We start from the raw sequence: 13,516 nt of genomic DNA, 5'->3' as shown, positions 1-13,516 counted from the left end.
GATATAAGCATTTTTGTTAATTTCCACTAAAGTAGAGCTGCCCTTTTGCTGGGGAGGATGGGGAAAATTCAGATTTTTCTTCAAATTTCATAATCTCCCCCTTCCCAGATTTGCTACCAAAAATCCTGACAAATCCGGGTTTTCCCTGTCATATGGTCACCTAGGCTCCAATTTTTTAAATGCTGCAATCATCTGCTTGCTTACCTAGGAGTAAAACCCATTGCACTCTGGAACTTCTCAGCAAACTGCACTGTTAAGGGAATCCATAAGACAGGCAGTCCCCTGGCCTCTCAAAGTGGGGAGGGAGGGCGAGAGACACTTCTGCAGTTGCATGCAGTTACAGAGAGCTCCATTAGTTTCTAGAGGAGTTCATGGCTCAAGATAAATATTATTTTAAAAATATCTAAAGGGAGTTTAAAAAAAGAATACTTATTCTATCAAATGTAAGATTAAACAAAGAGGAAATCATGAGAATTTTAATTAGGCAACGTGTCATTTCTTGAGGAGAAGTGAGCAAAAATCATTGCCAAAATCCAGCAATCATAGTGAGAGAGATGTTTTTCTACTTTAAATTGCCCTCCTTCTCTCAATCTTTCACCAATCTTCTTGAAATTTTCAGTTTATGTTAAACCAACACTTCTTTCTGGCACATGAAATTTCAGGAAGATTGGAGAAACATTTCGAATTTTGAATGTTAGAATGACGCCCCCCCCCCCCATTACCCCTTTATCATGGTAGAATGCTGTTTTTTTAACTGTCGGACCTTAACTAAACACACCCGACTGTGTGTTTAAATTTCACATCTTGATTTCGGAGTAAATATTGTCCTTATCTTTTCATCACAGCCAAACTTTTTGGAGATGACAAGACTCAAATCCTTAAGCATCACAGACGTAAAGAATTGGAGGACCGCCAGAAATTGTATCGGTGAGTTTCCTTAGAACAATCGTTTGTTCTGTTGTTTTTAAAAAGTGCTCTGGAGGGATGGTCAAAGAGATCAAAGAGATTGTTATAATGTCATTATATAGTGAAACACCAATGCTATAGGGCTGTGGTTCTTTCTCCTTTTTCTAGCTCTATAACCATGCTGTATAGAGAAGAGCAAGAACCACACTGCCCTCAATTATGGCTCTCATTTTAAAGACAAAGAAACCACCACATGCAGTACAAGAGCCCTGTGTGTATTAATGTATTACATTTATATTAAAGGAGCACAGGAGCACCCCTTTCATTAAGCTGAGTTGCAAAAAGAAAGGTCCTGCCATTATAAGCCTCACAGTTCTATTGCTCATAGAAATGATACCTGTTGAGCTAATAACTTGAAACTTGGCATCCATGATCTACCTGATGAGGTCTGTTATTTTGCAAAACTTCACAATGTTCTGATAAAATGTTCCACACTTACAGCAAGTTAGAAAGTGCCGGAAATGACACATTTGTCCTTTTTACTTCATGCTACGACTCAGCATATCTAATATTTCTTTTAAGAGTTGGTGAAAAGTATTGATGCATGTTACCGGCTTGTCAAGGAGGAGTTGGCTTTCATTGGTTTGGTGAAATTCTGAGCGCTGGTTCAAAAGTTATTCACATGTTACACTAAATATGTGATCAGACTACATGTATACTCATTAAGATGACATTGAAAATCTAGTGCTGTTCAATCATTTTTGTCATGTATAAGCTTTTACATGTGAGGAAGGGAAGTGGGGATGAGCCTGCTAGTTCCATTGACTCCCTTGCTATTCTCATTGGTTTCTACACCAATGTAGATGAGAGGCTCCTCTATTTGTGGAACTTCTCCCCAAGGTTTCAGAAACCTGATTCTTGAAAAGAAATAATGATTACCATGTATCTTTAGTGGTTTTGTAACACTCCCTCTTCTTTTTTTATCCCTACTTTGTACTGTTTTATATAATGGTGTATCTTCTTGTTTTATATTGGTCTGTTGACTGTAAATAAAGAAATACAATACATTAGAGAAGTATTCATAGTCCCATTCATCATATAGTTAAACTCGCAAGAAAACAGTCTCAAATACATTGGGGAGAGGATAAGAAAGCCAACAGTGTAATTATAAATTTCTTTTTCAAAAACCAAGGAAAGTCAGTGGTCAATAAACCTTCCAGTTGAAGACTAGAGTTAAGGCTGTCTAATGTTGGCTCAAGCTTCTAGGAAACCAGGAAATTGGAAGCTAAGGCTATTGCCTTAAGTGACATATATTCCGTGATCAGTGTTGGTGTTGTTCAACAAGAGGCAGCTGGATAGCCATCTGTCAGGTGTGCTTTAAGGTAGGTTCCTGCAATGAGCAGGGGGTTGGACTCAATGGCCTTATAGGCCCCTTCCAGCTCTACTATTCTATGATTCTAACATCAGAAATTGTACTTGCTTACAACTTACCCTCCAAGCTCCCGCATCATTCTTCAACAAAAATGCTGCACATTGTCCTGTTCCTGTATTGCCTTATGAAGCATCTAGCCTCACTGTTTAACCCACCTATTCCTGCAACTTATGTAAACAGCAAACTGGCATCGGTCAACTCATAAGAGGCTTCCCGTAGCAAAACTATGAAGCTCAGATGCTTCATAAGGCAATACAAGACCAGGACAACACGGGGAATCTTTGCTGGTCCCAGACATGAGATAGCCTTAACTCTGGTCTTAAATTGGCAGGTTTTTTAAAAAATAATTTAATATACATATATACCAGGATCTACAAATTACATCTGCTCTTTGTAGTCAAATGTTAGTGAAGCCACTGCAAGAACAATGTGAGTAAAGCTGTTGTCCTAGGTGCCAACCTGAGGGGGGTATCACCATGCCAGCCTGACTGCTGCTGCTTGTTTCCTGTTCCCGGGGTTTGGATTGCTTTGGTTTTGTGTTGACAGCAGCACCTGCCTGCTTGCAACAGCTGCTTGCACTGGCTTGCCTCCCTCAGTGGCAACATAGAAAATCATATCTAGGTCTCTCCTTCTCTCAGCATATTTTTTCTTCATTGGCTCAACCTCCCCGCTGCCAAATGTATGATTGCTCTTGTGACAGGGCCTCCCTGTAGCCGACCTGAAGTACACATGAGCAGCTAGCATGAGAAGGAGAAAGACTGAGGAAGGAGCTGGGTTGTGGGCTTCCTGTGCCACTTCAGGTATTTATTTATTTATTAAAAGAATAAAAATCAAATAGCAAATAAATTGAGGCAAATCAGTGTTTAAAAAATTACACCTGCTGACTGATATTTAATTGTTGAATATATTAACTTCCGTCTGTATAACCTTTTTGGGTCAATGGGCACATTTGGAATGTTCAGAGTGTCATTGGTGTTCTCACAAAATGACTGTCATGGAGGTGTCTTGCCCATTCATAAAATTGGTGCCATAATCAATTACAAAACACTCATATCCCAGAAGGCAAACTCAGGAGACTGAGGGAATGATCCTATGTGCCTAGACAGTGTCTGAGGGGGCCATAGGATAGTTCAGATTCCCAGATCCAAGTTCAGAGAACAGAGCTTCAACCTCAGAGCTGGGAATTTGAGTTCTGACTGCCTCTCTGTCACAGCCAACGTGGAAAGAAAGTGCCAGTCCATGGAACACAACATTGAAAAGGGAGGAAAGGGGGTGTTTCGGTTGGAGGGGAGGAGACTGGAGAGACCAGGATATGAGCTACTCTTGTAGGGGAAAATATTGATAACTTCTTCTTCGTGGTTTCTATGCATCACACATATGGGCTCTGCGCCTGTGTGGAGCTCATTCAGGAAACTTCCATAGCCGGAGGAAGCATTTTGGGCAGGAACTCCTCTCCCACCATCTACTGTGCATGTCCGCAGGTTCCTGCCCATCTCCTCAGTTCTCTTTCAACTGCCTTTCTAGACAGACGTCTCTTGGGAACTTCCGTGTTTTTCTTAAAAAACTAGTGCCATAAGGTTTCTTCTTCTTCTTACTGTTCCCCTTTTTAGTACTTAGTCTTATATAATTAAAAAAAGAGAGAGTTATAGAATAGTTGTTAATGGTCGCGTTCGACCGCATGGCCCTTTCGCAAGTGCCTTGAATGTGGCAGTAAACTCCCCCCCTCAGATGGGCATTCTTTATGTTTACTGTGTTTGGGTGAATCCCACATAGTCGAAACTTGCCATTTTTGTGCAAAATTTACAAGACAGACGAAACGTCACAGACAAAATGTCGTGCTTTACTGTGGCAAAAAGCGTTGGAGGCTGCAGATCTAAGTGCGACCGACCACTTGCCCTCTCGATCCCTGTCCCTCATGGCTTATAAAAGCAAGCCGAGGGGGTCTGACTGGGTGGGTCCAAGGGGTGATAAATGCTTCTCTCCGGGAAGGGGTGGTCCCTGCTGTCCTTAAGGAGGCAGTAGTGCGACCACTCCTGAAGAAGCCCACCTTGGACCCGACGGTATTAGGCAACTACCGCCCAGTTGCTAACACTCCTTTTTTAGGGAAGGTACTTGAGAGGGTTGCGGCAGAGCAACTGCAGGCACTCTTGGAGGATACTGATTATCTAGATATATTCCAGTCTGGGTTCCAATCTGGTTACGGGACTGAATCAGCCTTGGTCGCCCTGATGGATGACCTTTATCGAGAGAGGGACAGGGGGAATGCAACCCTGTTAATCCTGCTCGATCTCTCGGCGACTTTTGATACCATCGACCATGGTATCCTCCTGGATCGACTCCGTGGGATGGGCATCGGAGGCACTGTTTTACAGAGGTTCCAGTCCTACCTACGGGGTCGTTTTCAGAGAGTAGCATTGGGTGACCAGTCCTCGGCCTCTTGGCAATTGAGCTATGGAGTGCCGCAGGGCACCATCTTGTCCCCAATGTTATTTAACATCCTTTGGGAGCGGTCATTAGGGGATTTGGAGCTAAATGCCATCAATACGCTGATGACACGCAGCTCTATCTCCCTGTGACAACTGAATCAGGTGAGGCTGTGCAGGTCCTGGACCAGTGCCTAGACTCAGTAATGGGCTGGATGAGGGCCAATAAACTGAGACTGAATCCTGGCAAGATGGAAGCCCTGTGGGTGAGTGGTTCCCGAGTCCAGGAGACAGGCTCATTGCCTGTTCTGGATGGGGTTGCTCTGCCTCTGAAAGAACAGGTTCGTAGTTTGGGGGTACTCTTAGACCCATTTCTGTCGTTGGAGGCTCAAGTAGCCGCCACGGCTCGGAGTGCCTTTTACCATCTTCGGTTGGTTCGCCAACTATGGCCTCTCCTGGACAAAGATAGCTTGACCATGGTGGTACAGGCATTGGTAACCTCAAGATCGGATTACTGCAACGCGCTCTATGTGGGGCTGCCCATGAAGCTGCTCCGGAAGCTGGAGCTAGTGCAGAATGCTGCAGCTCGGCTGTTGTCTGGAGCTGCCCCTTTCCAGCATGTAACTCCTCTGCTGAGGGAACTGCACTGGCTGCCTATTCGCTACTGGGCCAGGTTTAAGGTTCTTGTACTTGTATACAAAGCCCTAAACAACTTGGGACCAGGATACCTGAGAGAGCGCCTTCTCCCTTACCAACCTGCCCGGTCACATCCAGGGGCCTGCTCCTGGTGGTTCCACATAGATCCATCCTCCGATTGGAATCCACCAGGGGAAGAGCCTTCAGCGTGGTGGCGCCCCTCCTGTGGAATTCCCTGCCTCTGGAGGTCAGGCAGGCTCCGACCTTGTACTCCTTTCGGCACCTCCTGAAAACATCTTTATTCCAAGAAGCCTTTCTTTAACATGCAGCCTTGGATTTCTGATTTTTGCTTCTTTTTAAATTTTGTTTTAACTGTTTTATTCTGTTTTTATTTTCATTTTACCTTGTACACCGCTCCGAAATTTTTCAATGGGGAGCGGTATATAACTATTCTAAATAAATAAATCTATCTAAGTCTGCCTTGCTAAAAAAAGCAACTATGTCGACCACAGCAACTGGAGCTCTCCAGCCTGCTCTTCGGCAATGTCTACTGCCAAGAAGCTTGCCAAAAAAGCTCGTTCTGCCAAAACAACGGGCACTGAGCATAAAAAGAAAAAGAAGGACAAAGCACCTAAATCTAAGGAGCTAAAAGTCCTCTTACGGATGCCGACCCCACCACCTTTGCTGGGGTCACCTGTTCCGCATTTGTTCACCTCGGTACTGGTGACTCTTGACGACCTGTCAGTACCGAGGCAGGACCCTGCGCCGTCAGCTTCAGTGTCAGAGGGAGAGATTTGGGACCTCTCCTCTCCTTGCCATCCACCTTCGATCCACTCACCCCCGGCCATTGAGGAAACCAGAAACTGGTGTAGCAATCACTCGCAAATCACATTGGACTCTTGACATGCTCGAGACCAGGACTACCGCCAGATGGGATACTGGCCTCCTTCCAGAGAGTGGGATACGTATTTCAACTGGTCTGTGCCGCCCCAGATCTCATATCAATACCCTGATTGGCAAGCTACCGTAGATCGGTACGGCGATTGTCATCATTATCCGCCACCACACTACTATGCTGCCTGACCATGTCACCAAACTGCGCCGTCAGCATCATTGTCGAGATCACCCCAGGAAGAGGCTGCTCCTCTTCGACAACAGACCCATACCGAAACATCCTTGGTATTGGCGTCTGTGCCTCCACCATAGCAACGACGCCAATCACAGCCCCACACAGGAGCTACTAATGCCTCACAACTCCGAGTCATTCAAGTCTCTTCTCTGGTGTCTTCACCTGACCAACCTCTATAGATCAACCTGTACATGAGGAACCTGAACCATATCATCCTCATTTTCCTTATCCTGCGGAGGGCTACAAGTCCGATTCTATCTCCTGCTCTTCTGCTCCACTGTCTATTCCATCTCTGGACAATGTAGCTACAACAGAGGAGGGAGCTTCACCTTCGGATGACACGTTCCATTTTTCAGACCAAATTCTACATATGGCCCACGCTTTAGGGATCGAGACACAGCAGCCTTCTGAAAGAATCTCGGACCCCTGTTTTGATGCGGTCTATACCGAGACAACCTCTCCGGTAGCGATACCACTCCTACCGGCTTTACTCCACACTATAAAACAGTTGTGGAAGGCTCCAGCTTCCATGGGCCCTACCTTGAGGCAGTTAGAAGCCCTCTATAGAGTACAGGAGAATGACGCGAGTTTTCTTTTCACACATCCTCGACCAAATTCTGTGATCGTTGAATCCTCCCAAGAAAATACACAAAAAAATACGTTCTTCACCCATAGATAAAGAAGGACGCCATTTGGACCTTTTCGGCCGTCAAATTTACTCATCCGCAGCTCTGGGCATTAGGGTAGCAGACTATCTCACCATGATGTCAAGATATCAATTGTTCCTGTGGGAGAAAATGGATGCCCTTTGCAACAACCTCCCAGATGATCAAAGGGAACTGGCACAGGTCTTCCAGAATCTGCCTCTCTCATCAACAACTAAATACAGACTGTAATGCAAAAGCTATGACAGGCGCAGTTGCATTAAGGCGTCACACATGGCTCCGCTCTGCAGGGTTAACCCCGGAGGCTTGATCTCGTATTGAGGACCTCCCCTTTGATAGCGAAGGCCTTTTCAGTACCAGCACAGATGAAACTATGGAGACTATTCAAAAAGCTAAAGTGACAGTGAAGAAAATGGGTTTATCCCTGGCATGGGCTGAGCCCATGGTTCCTTTAAGAGAACATCTTTTGCTTCATCCCAGGGAGAGGGAGAGGGGTTTCTTTGTGTCTGAAAAGGGAGTAACAAGCAAAATGCCAAGGCCGCGCTGGGCGAGAAGCGCCTGGCATCTGATAATGCCTCCCCTGGCTGGTGCCGGGGAGAGTAACAGGTTGCAGCTGTGCAATGTCTGGGAGCATTCCCCCCTCCCCTTGGGAGAGGTGTGGGTTGCTGTGGGGTTTCTATTGGCCAGGGTGGGTCTGGTGACAAGGGGGTCCCAGAAAGGGATAAAAGGCTTAGGCACCTAAGGGTCCGGCCTCTTTCCTATGGGTGTTAGGAGTCCAGCGTGTGTGTGGTTAGTTAAGGTATCCAGGCCGGACCGGCTGGATGGCAGAAGCCCCACGTGGCCGCTGAGGGAAGGAGTTTAGCTCAAGTGGCGTAAAAGCCAAGTCGGGGTGAGCAACAAAGGTTGAATTGCAGAATTAGATGTTTGTTTCGTTTTAGAATAGGTTTGGGTACAATTGGGGCAAGGGACCTTGCCGGGGTAACGGCTGATGGGGGTGGTTAAGTGGGGAATGAGTGCGAATTCTGTTAGGATCGAGCGTGTGAGAGGAAAGGGTGACGTGTCAGTCCTTGCTGTTATGTGTGTTATTCTTTTGTCCGTCTTCTTCCCCAAAACCTCCTAAGTGTTAACCTTAATGTGTGGACCCTTGTGATAGTGTCTCTGTGTAAAGAATAAAAGCGTTTGGTCCCTATTCTGGAGTGTGGCGTGGTTTCCTTGAGAACCTAGACTGTAAAGGGTTAACAAGTGGCGGTAAAGGGGCATGTGTCTGGGCTGGCTGAGTCAGACCCCCCTTCTCTTGCCGGGGAATTGCTAAGCCAAACGGAGCAATTCCACTACAGTCCCAAAAAGTCCCATTCCAACAATTTAAACAACACAGCCGTACCAAAATCCAAAACAATACCCAGACCACTCTCAGTGGTATTCACAATACCAACCAATGCGAAAACAGCAGCCAAACCATTACCGTCAACCTCGTCAGAAATTCGACCAGGCACCAAAAAAGCGTCTTTGACTTTATCCACGCCCCACCTGTTCACCTGAGCGAGACGCCCTTTGGAAATCTTCTATCCAAATTCCTGTTGAATTGGATGGAAATTACTACAGACAATTGGGTCCTTGATATCGTCCAATATGGCTATCTCATAGAATTCCAAGTCGTCCCTCCCCTAGGTACCGTGAAGGTCACCCCGTTGTCAGATATTCTATCCACAGAGACGATGACCTTACTCAAGAAAGGAGCTATCCAAAGGGTCGTCCCTTTCTGCAGGGCAGAAGGGTACTTTTCAAGATACTTCACGGTACCAAAGAGGGACGGGGGACTTCGACCCATTATGGATCTAAGGGGTCTCAACCGTTACATCAAAGTAAGGAGGTTCAGGATGACCACTTTATCGTCCTTCCTACCACTGCTCCGCCCCGGACTATGGTTCGCATCAATAGACATAAAGGATGCGTACTTCCATATTGCCATCAGGGACATCCTTTGCTTCATCATAAGTCCAGAGATGTTTCAATTTTGTGTCCTCCTGTTCGGCCTGTCGACAGCCCCATGGGCTTTTACAAAATGTATGGCCGTGGTATGTGCATTCCTTCATCTACAGGGAGTAGAAGTCTACCCGTATTTAGACGACTGGCTGCTCCTCGCACCGTCGAAAGATGAACTATCAGAGACAATTCAACTTGTCCTGAACCTCCTTGCTTCATTGGGACGAAAAGTCAACCACGAAAAGTCAAACCTCACGCCAACACAGTCAATCCTCTTCATCGGCGTGATCTTGGACTTGATATCGCATAAAGCTTTTCTACCACATCTAGGAGCCTTAACAATATCAGAGTTAGCCAGGAAACTCTGTCGAGGGAGGAATACTATGGTGTTTACAATCCAAAGACTTCTTGGCCTCATGGCTTCGACAGTAGCTGTAGTCCGCTGGTGAGGCTTTGAATGCGGACCCTTCAAAGTTGGTTCCTGAAGAGTTTCGACCTCGAACGCAATGCTCGCAAAACCAGACTCTTGATACCACCTCACATCAAGAATGACCTGCTTTGGTGGATTGATCTCAACAACCTCTCTCTAGGCATTCCCTTTTGTTCGATACCAGTTTCCAAAACTGTTGTGACCGATGCCTCCCTCGTCGGTTGGGGAGCACATTACGATCACCTCAGAGCCCAGGGTTAATGGACGGACTCTTACAAAAAGCACCATTTCAATTACCTGGAGCTCACAGCAGTTTTCATGGCTCTACGATCCTTTCTGCAAAATGTCTTTCTTGCTTGAGAGCAGGGGTTGGACACCAGTCTCTCGGAGACACCTTCCAAATACCTTGGACGGGAACTCTGTTCTATCTTTTCCATCCATTTCCCCTAGTTGCTCAATCACTCCAGAAAATAATTCAAGACCAAACGAACTGCATAATGGTCACCCCTTGGTGGCCACGTCAGCATTGGTTTTCCCATCTCAAGAACATTGCCCGCAACCAGTTCCTTCGACTACCGATCACCCCATCTCTTCTAACGAAGGATCGAGGGAATACCAGGCACCTCAAGCTCCATACCCTCAAGCTCACAGCTTGGCGAGTTCTATTCAACTAACTGGCTTTGGGGAATCAATAGACTCCATTCTACTTGCAGCTCGTAAACCTGCAACCCGTCGAACATATAGAACTAAATGGTTAAAATTCTCTCAATATGCTCAACTACACAATTTTACTCCTTCTGAGGCATCGCTAAAGGATGTACTACTTCTCTTGCGATCCCTCTATGATAAAGGACTGAAATTATCTTCCATCAAGGTTCACCTAGCAGCCATATCGGCTTCACGAGGTCCGATATCGGGTGTCTCTACTTTTACTCATCCTGTGGTCCGACAATTTCTTAAAGGATTACAAAATTTAACGCCTCCAGTGCACCACATTACGCCTTCTTGGAGCTTATCAGTGGTGCTCCAGACATTGACAACAAAGCCCTTTGAACCACTCGCTACCGTGGATATTAGACTCCTCTCAGGGAAGGTTGCGTTCCTTGTAGCGATTACATCGGCACGCATATCGAGCAAACTGACTGACCTCCGAGTTGATGCACCTTATCGTGTATTTCATAGGGACAAAGTGGTGCTTCGTCCTGATAGCTCCTTTCGACCTAAGGTTGTGACAGAGTTTCACTTAAACCAGGACATAATTCTTCCAGCGTTTTTCCCTACTCCTTCAACCCCGCAGGAGACCAAGTTACATTCTTTAGATGTACAGAGAGCGCTTGCCTTCCATAAGGCTCAGACTCAATTTTTCCGTAAGTCTGACAGACTGTTTGTTTGCTACGGAGGGCCAAGAAAGGGACAGCCAGTCTCTTCACAATGACTAGCTATTTGGATTACTGATACCATTAAGCTTTCTTAAGCTGTGGGTGGAGGCTGCAAGGAATTTGAATTAGCTGCTTCAAACAAGCTAGGAGCTGAGTGTTGGTCTGCCCCGCCCCCTTACAGGTACTAAGGACTCTGGGTGCTGGAGGCTGCTGGAGCTGTGGGTGGAGGCTGCAAGGAATTTGAATTAGCTGCTTCAAACAAGCTAGGAGCTGAGTGTTGGTCTGCCCCGCCCCCTTACAGGTACTAAGGACTCTGGGTGCTGGAGGCGCGAGCCTTCTGCGCGAGCCTCTGCCGTGGGCACGAAGCCGACAAGCGGAACCGTTACCTCGGAGGAAGAACCCCAGCCTCGGACCGGTCTTCGCTACTTCTGTTTCCGGACATGATCTCCTACATTGTTAGGTTATCACTTGGCCATGTGACTGGTTTACATATCCTATCTGTTTGCTTTTCTCTGTGCCTGCCTTCTTGCTTGCTTGCTTGCTACTGGTCTTGGCCAGGCTAGTTCTGGTTAATCCTGTCCTGCACTTGTTTTACTTCTCTGCCTACTTGCTATCTCTCTCCTCATTTCTTCTCTCAATTCCTTTCTCCTCATATCCGTTCCTTATGGCTCGTTCCAATTTCGTCTCTCCCAACTTAGTTCCTATTCGGTGTCTCCCCTCTTCTCAGCTGCCTTTTTCGTGTTCCTTATGGAACTGTCGCTCTGTTGCTTCTAAGGCCCCTGTCATTCAGGACTTGTTTATCTCTACGTCTCTTCACCTCCTTGCTCTTACTGAAACCTGGCTCCCTGCCCATGATACCGCCATCTCGGCTGCCCTCTCTCTTGGAGGACTCTCTTTCTCTCACTCGAGTCGCCCAGAGTGTCGGGGTGGTGGTGTGGGTCTTTTATTATCTAGTCTGTGCCAGTTCCAGCCTCTTTCCATTCCACCATCACATTGTTTCTCCTCCATTGAGGCACATGTGGTGAGGCTCTTTGCTCCGCTGCGACTGCGGATTGCAGTTCTGTATCGCCCCCCAGGCTCGTCCTCAAAATTTCTCTCTGATTTTGATTCGTGGTTGTCCTTTTTCCTCTCTGACAACTGTCCTACTCTTGTCTTGGGTGACTTCAACATCCATGTGGATGACCCTCAAGACGCTGCAGCTCTACGATTTCGCTCCTTATCTTCCTCTTATGATCTTAAGCTCTGGTCTGATGCACCCACACATTCCCTTGGACACTGTCTGGATCTTGTTCTCACTTGGAATTGCTCTGTTTTGGACTTTTCTTCTGCTGACTTTCCTTTGTCAGATCACCATCTAGTTTCTTTCAATATTACTCATAATCCTCCTCCTTCACGTCCCGCTTCTCACACTTGTCGTGACTTGCAATCTATCAACTACGAGGCTTTTTCCCAGTCTCTAGCCTCCTCTCTTCCTTCTGTCTTTTCGGCTGTCTCCCTGGACTCAGCTGTCTCCTCGTTTAATTCCTCCTTATCTTCAACTCTTGATAATCTTGCTCCATCTACAACCCGGATAGTTCGCCCTTCTCAACCCCAACCGTGGCTCACCTCTTTCCTCCGCTACCTCCGCTCTTGTTCCCGGGCAGCTGAACGTCTTTGGCGTAAGACCAGGGACTGGGCAGACTTTGTCCATTACAAATTTGTACTCTCCTCTTTCTCTTCTGCCATTTAACTGGCCAAACAGCAGTACTACTCAACGCTGATCCAGTCAAATGCTAGGCATCCTCAGCGGCTCTTTGCTTCCTTCAATTCTCTTCTGAAGCCTAATCCACCATCTCTCCCCGCCTCTCTGTCTGCTAATAACTTTGCCTCTTTTTTCAATGCTAAAATCCAAACTATTCGCTCTGATCTGGCCAGCTCTGCTCCTCTTCCAGTTCCTGTTCCTCATCTGCCAGTTCCCCCTGCAAATTTCTCTGCGTTTCCTTCGGTCTAAGCTGATGAACTGTCTACAATACTGCGCTCTTCAAAGCCTTGCACTTGTTCTCGTGATCCGATTCCTTCTCGCGTCTTTATAAATCTTATTCCCGCTATCCTCCCTTCCTTGCTTCATATTATTAATTTTTCTCTGTCCTCTGGTTCATTTCCTTCTGCTTTTAAACATGCTACAGTCTCTCCCATTCTCAAGAAACCTACTCTTGATAGGCTGTCTCTGTCTAACTACTGACCTGTCTCTTTGTTGCCTTTTGTTTCAAAGATCCTGGAGCGTGTGGTCTACTCTCGTTGTCTTGACTTTCTTTCTAGTAACTCTGCTCTGGATCCTTTTCAATCTGGATTCCGTCCTTTGCATTCCACTGAAATAGCCCTTACTAAGATCACCAATGATCTTCTTACTGCCAAGTCTAAAGGCCTTTATTCCGTTCTTATTCTCCTTGATCTAACTGCAGCCTTTGACACGGTTGATCATGATCTTCTCTTAGATTCCCTTCATGACCTTGGACTTTGTGGCTCTGTCTATAACTGCTTTGCCTCCTATCTA

The 13,516-nt window shown here is 46.4% G+C and overlaps 1 protein-coding gene across 1 annotated transcript in view; it reads left to right on the top strand.

The window, feature by feature from the left end:
* ALOX5 (arachidonate 5-lipoxygenase) overlaps nucleotides 1-13,516 on the top strand; it is a 148,797-nt gene that overhangs the window by 57,358 nt on the left and 77,923 nt on the right. Inside the window, exon 3 of the mRNA XM_063130025.1 lies at nucleotides 846-927. Within this exon, the coding sequence (XP_062986095.1) occupies nucleotides 846-927 (82 nt within the window). The remainder of the gene's footprint in view (nucleotides 1-845; nucleotides 928-13,516) is intronic.

The sequence above is a fragment of the Elgaria multicarinata genome, chromosome 7 (assembly GCF_023053635.1).
Source record: "Elgaria multicarinata webbii isolate HBS135686 ecotype San Diego chromosome 7, rElgMul1.1.pri, whole genome shotgun sequence".
Classification (NCBI taxonomy): Eukaryota; Metazoa; Chordata; class Lepidosauria; order Squamata; family Anguidae; genus Elgaria; species Elgaria multicarinata.
Note: the sequence above shows the minus strand (reverse complement) of the source record. Positions and strands in the feature narration are given on the sequence as shown.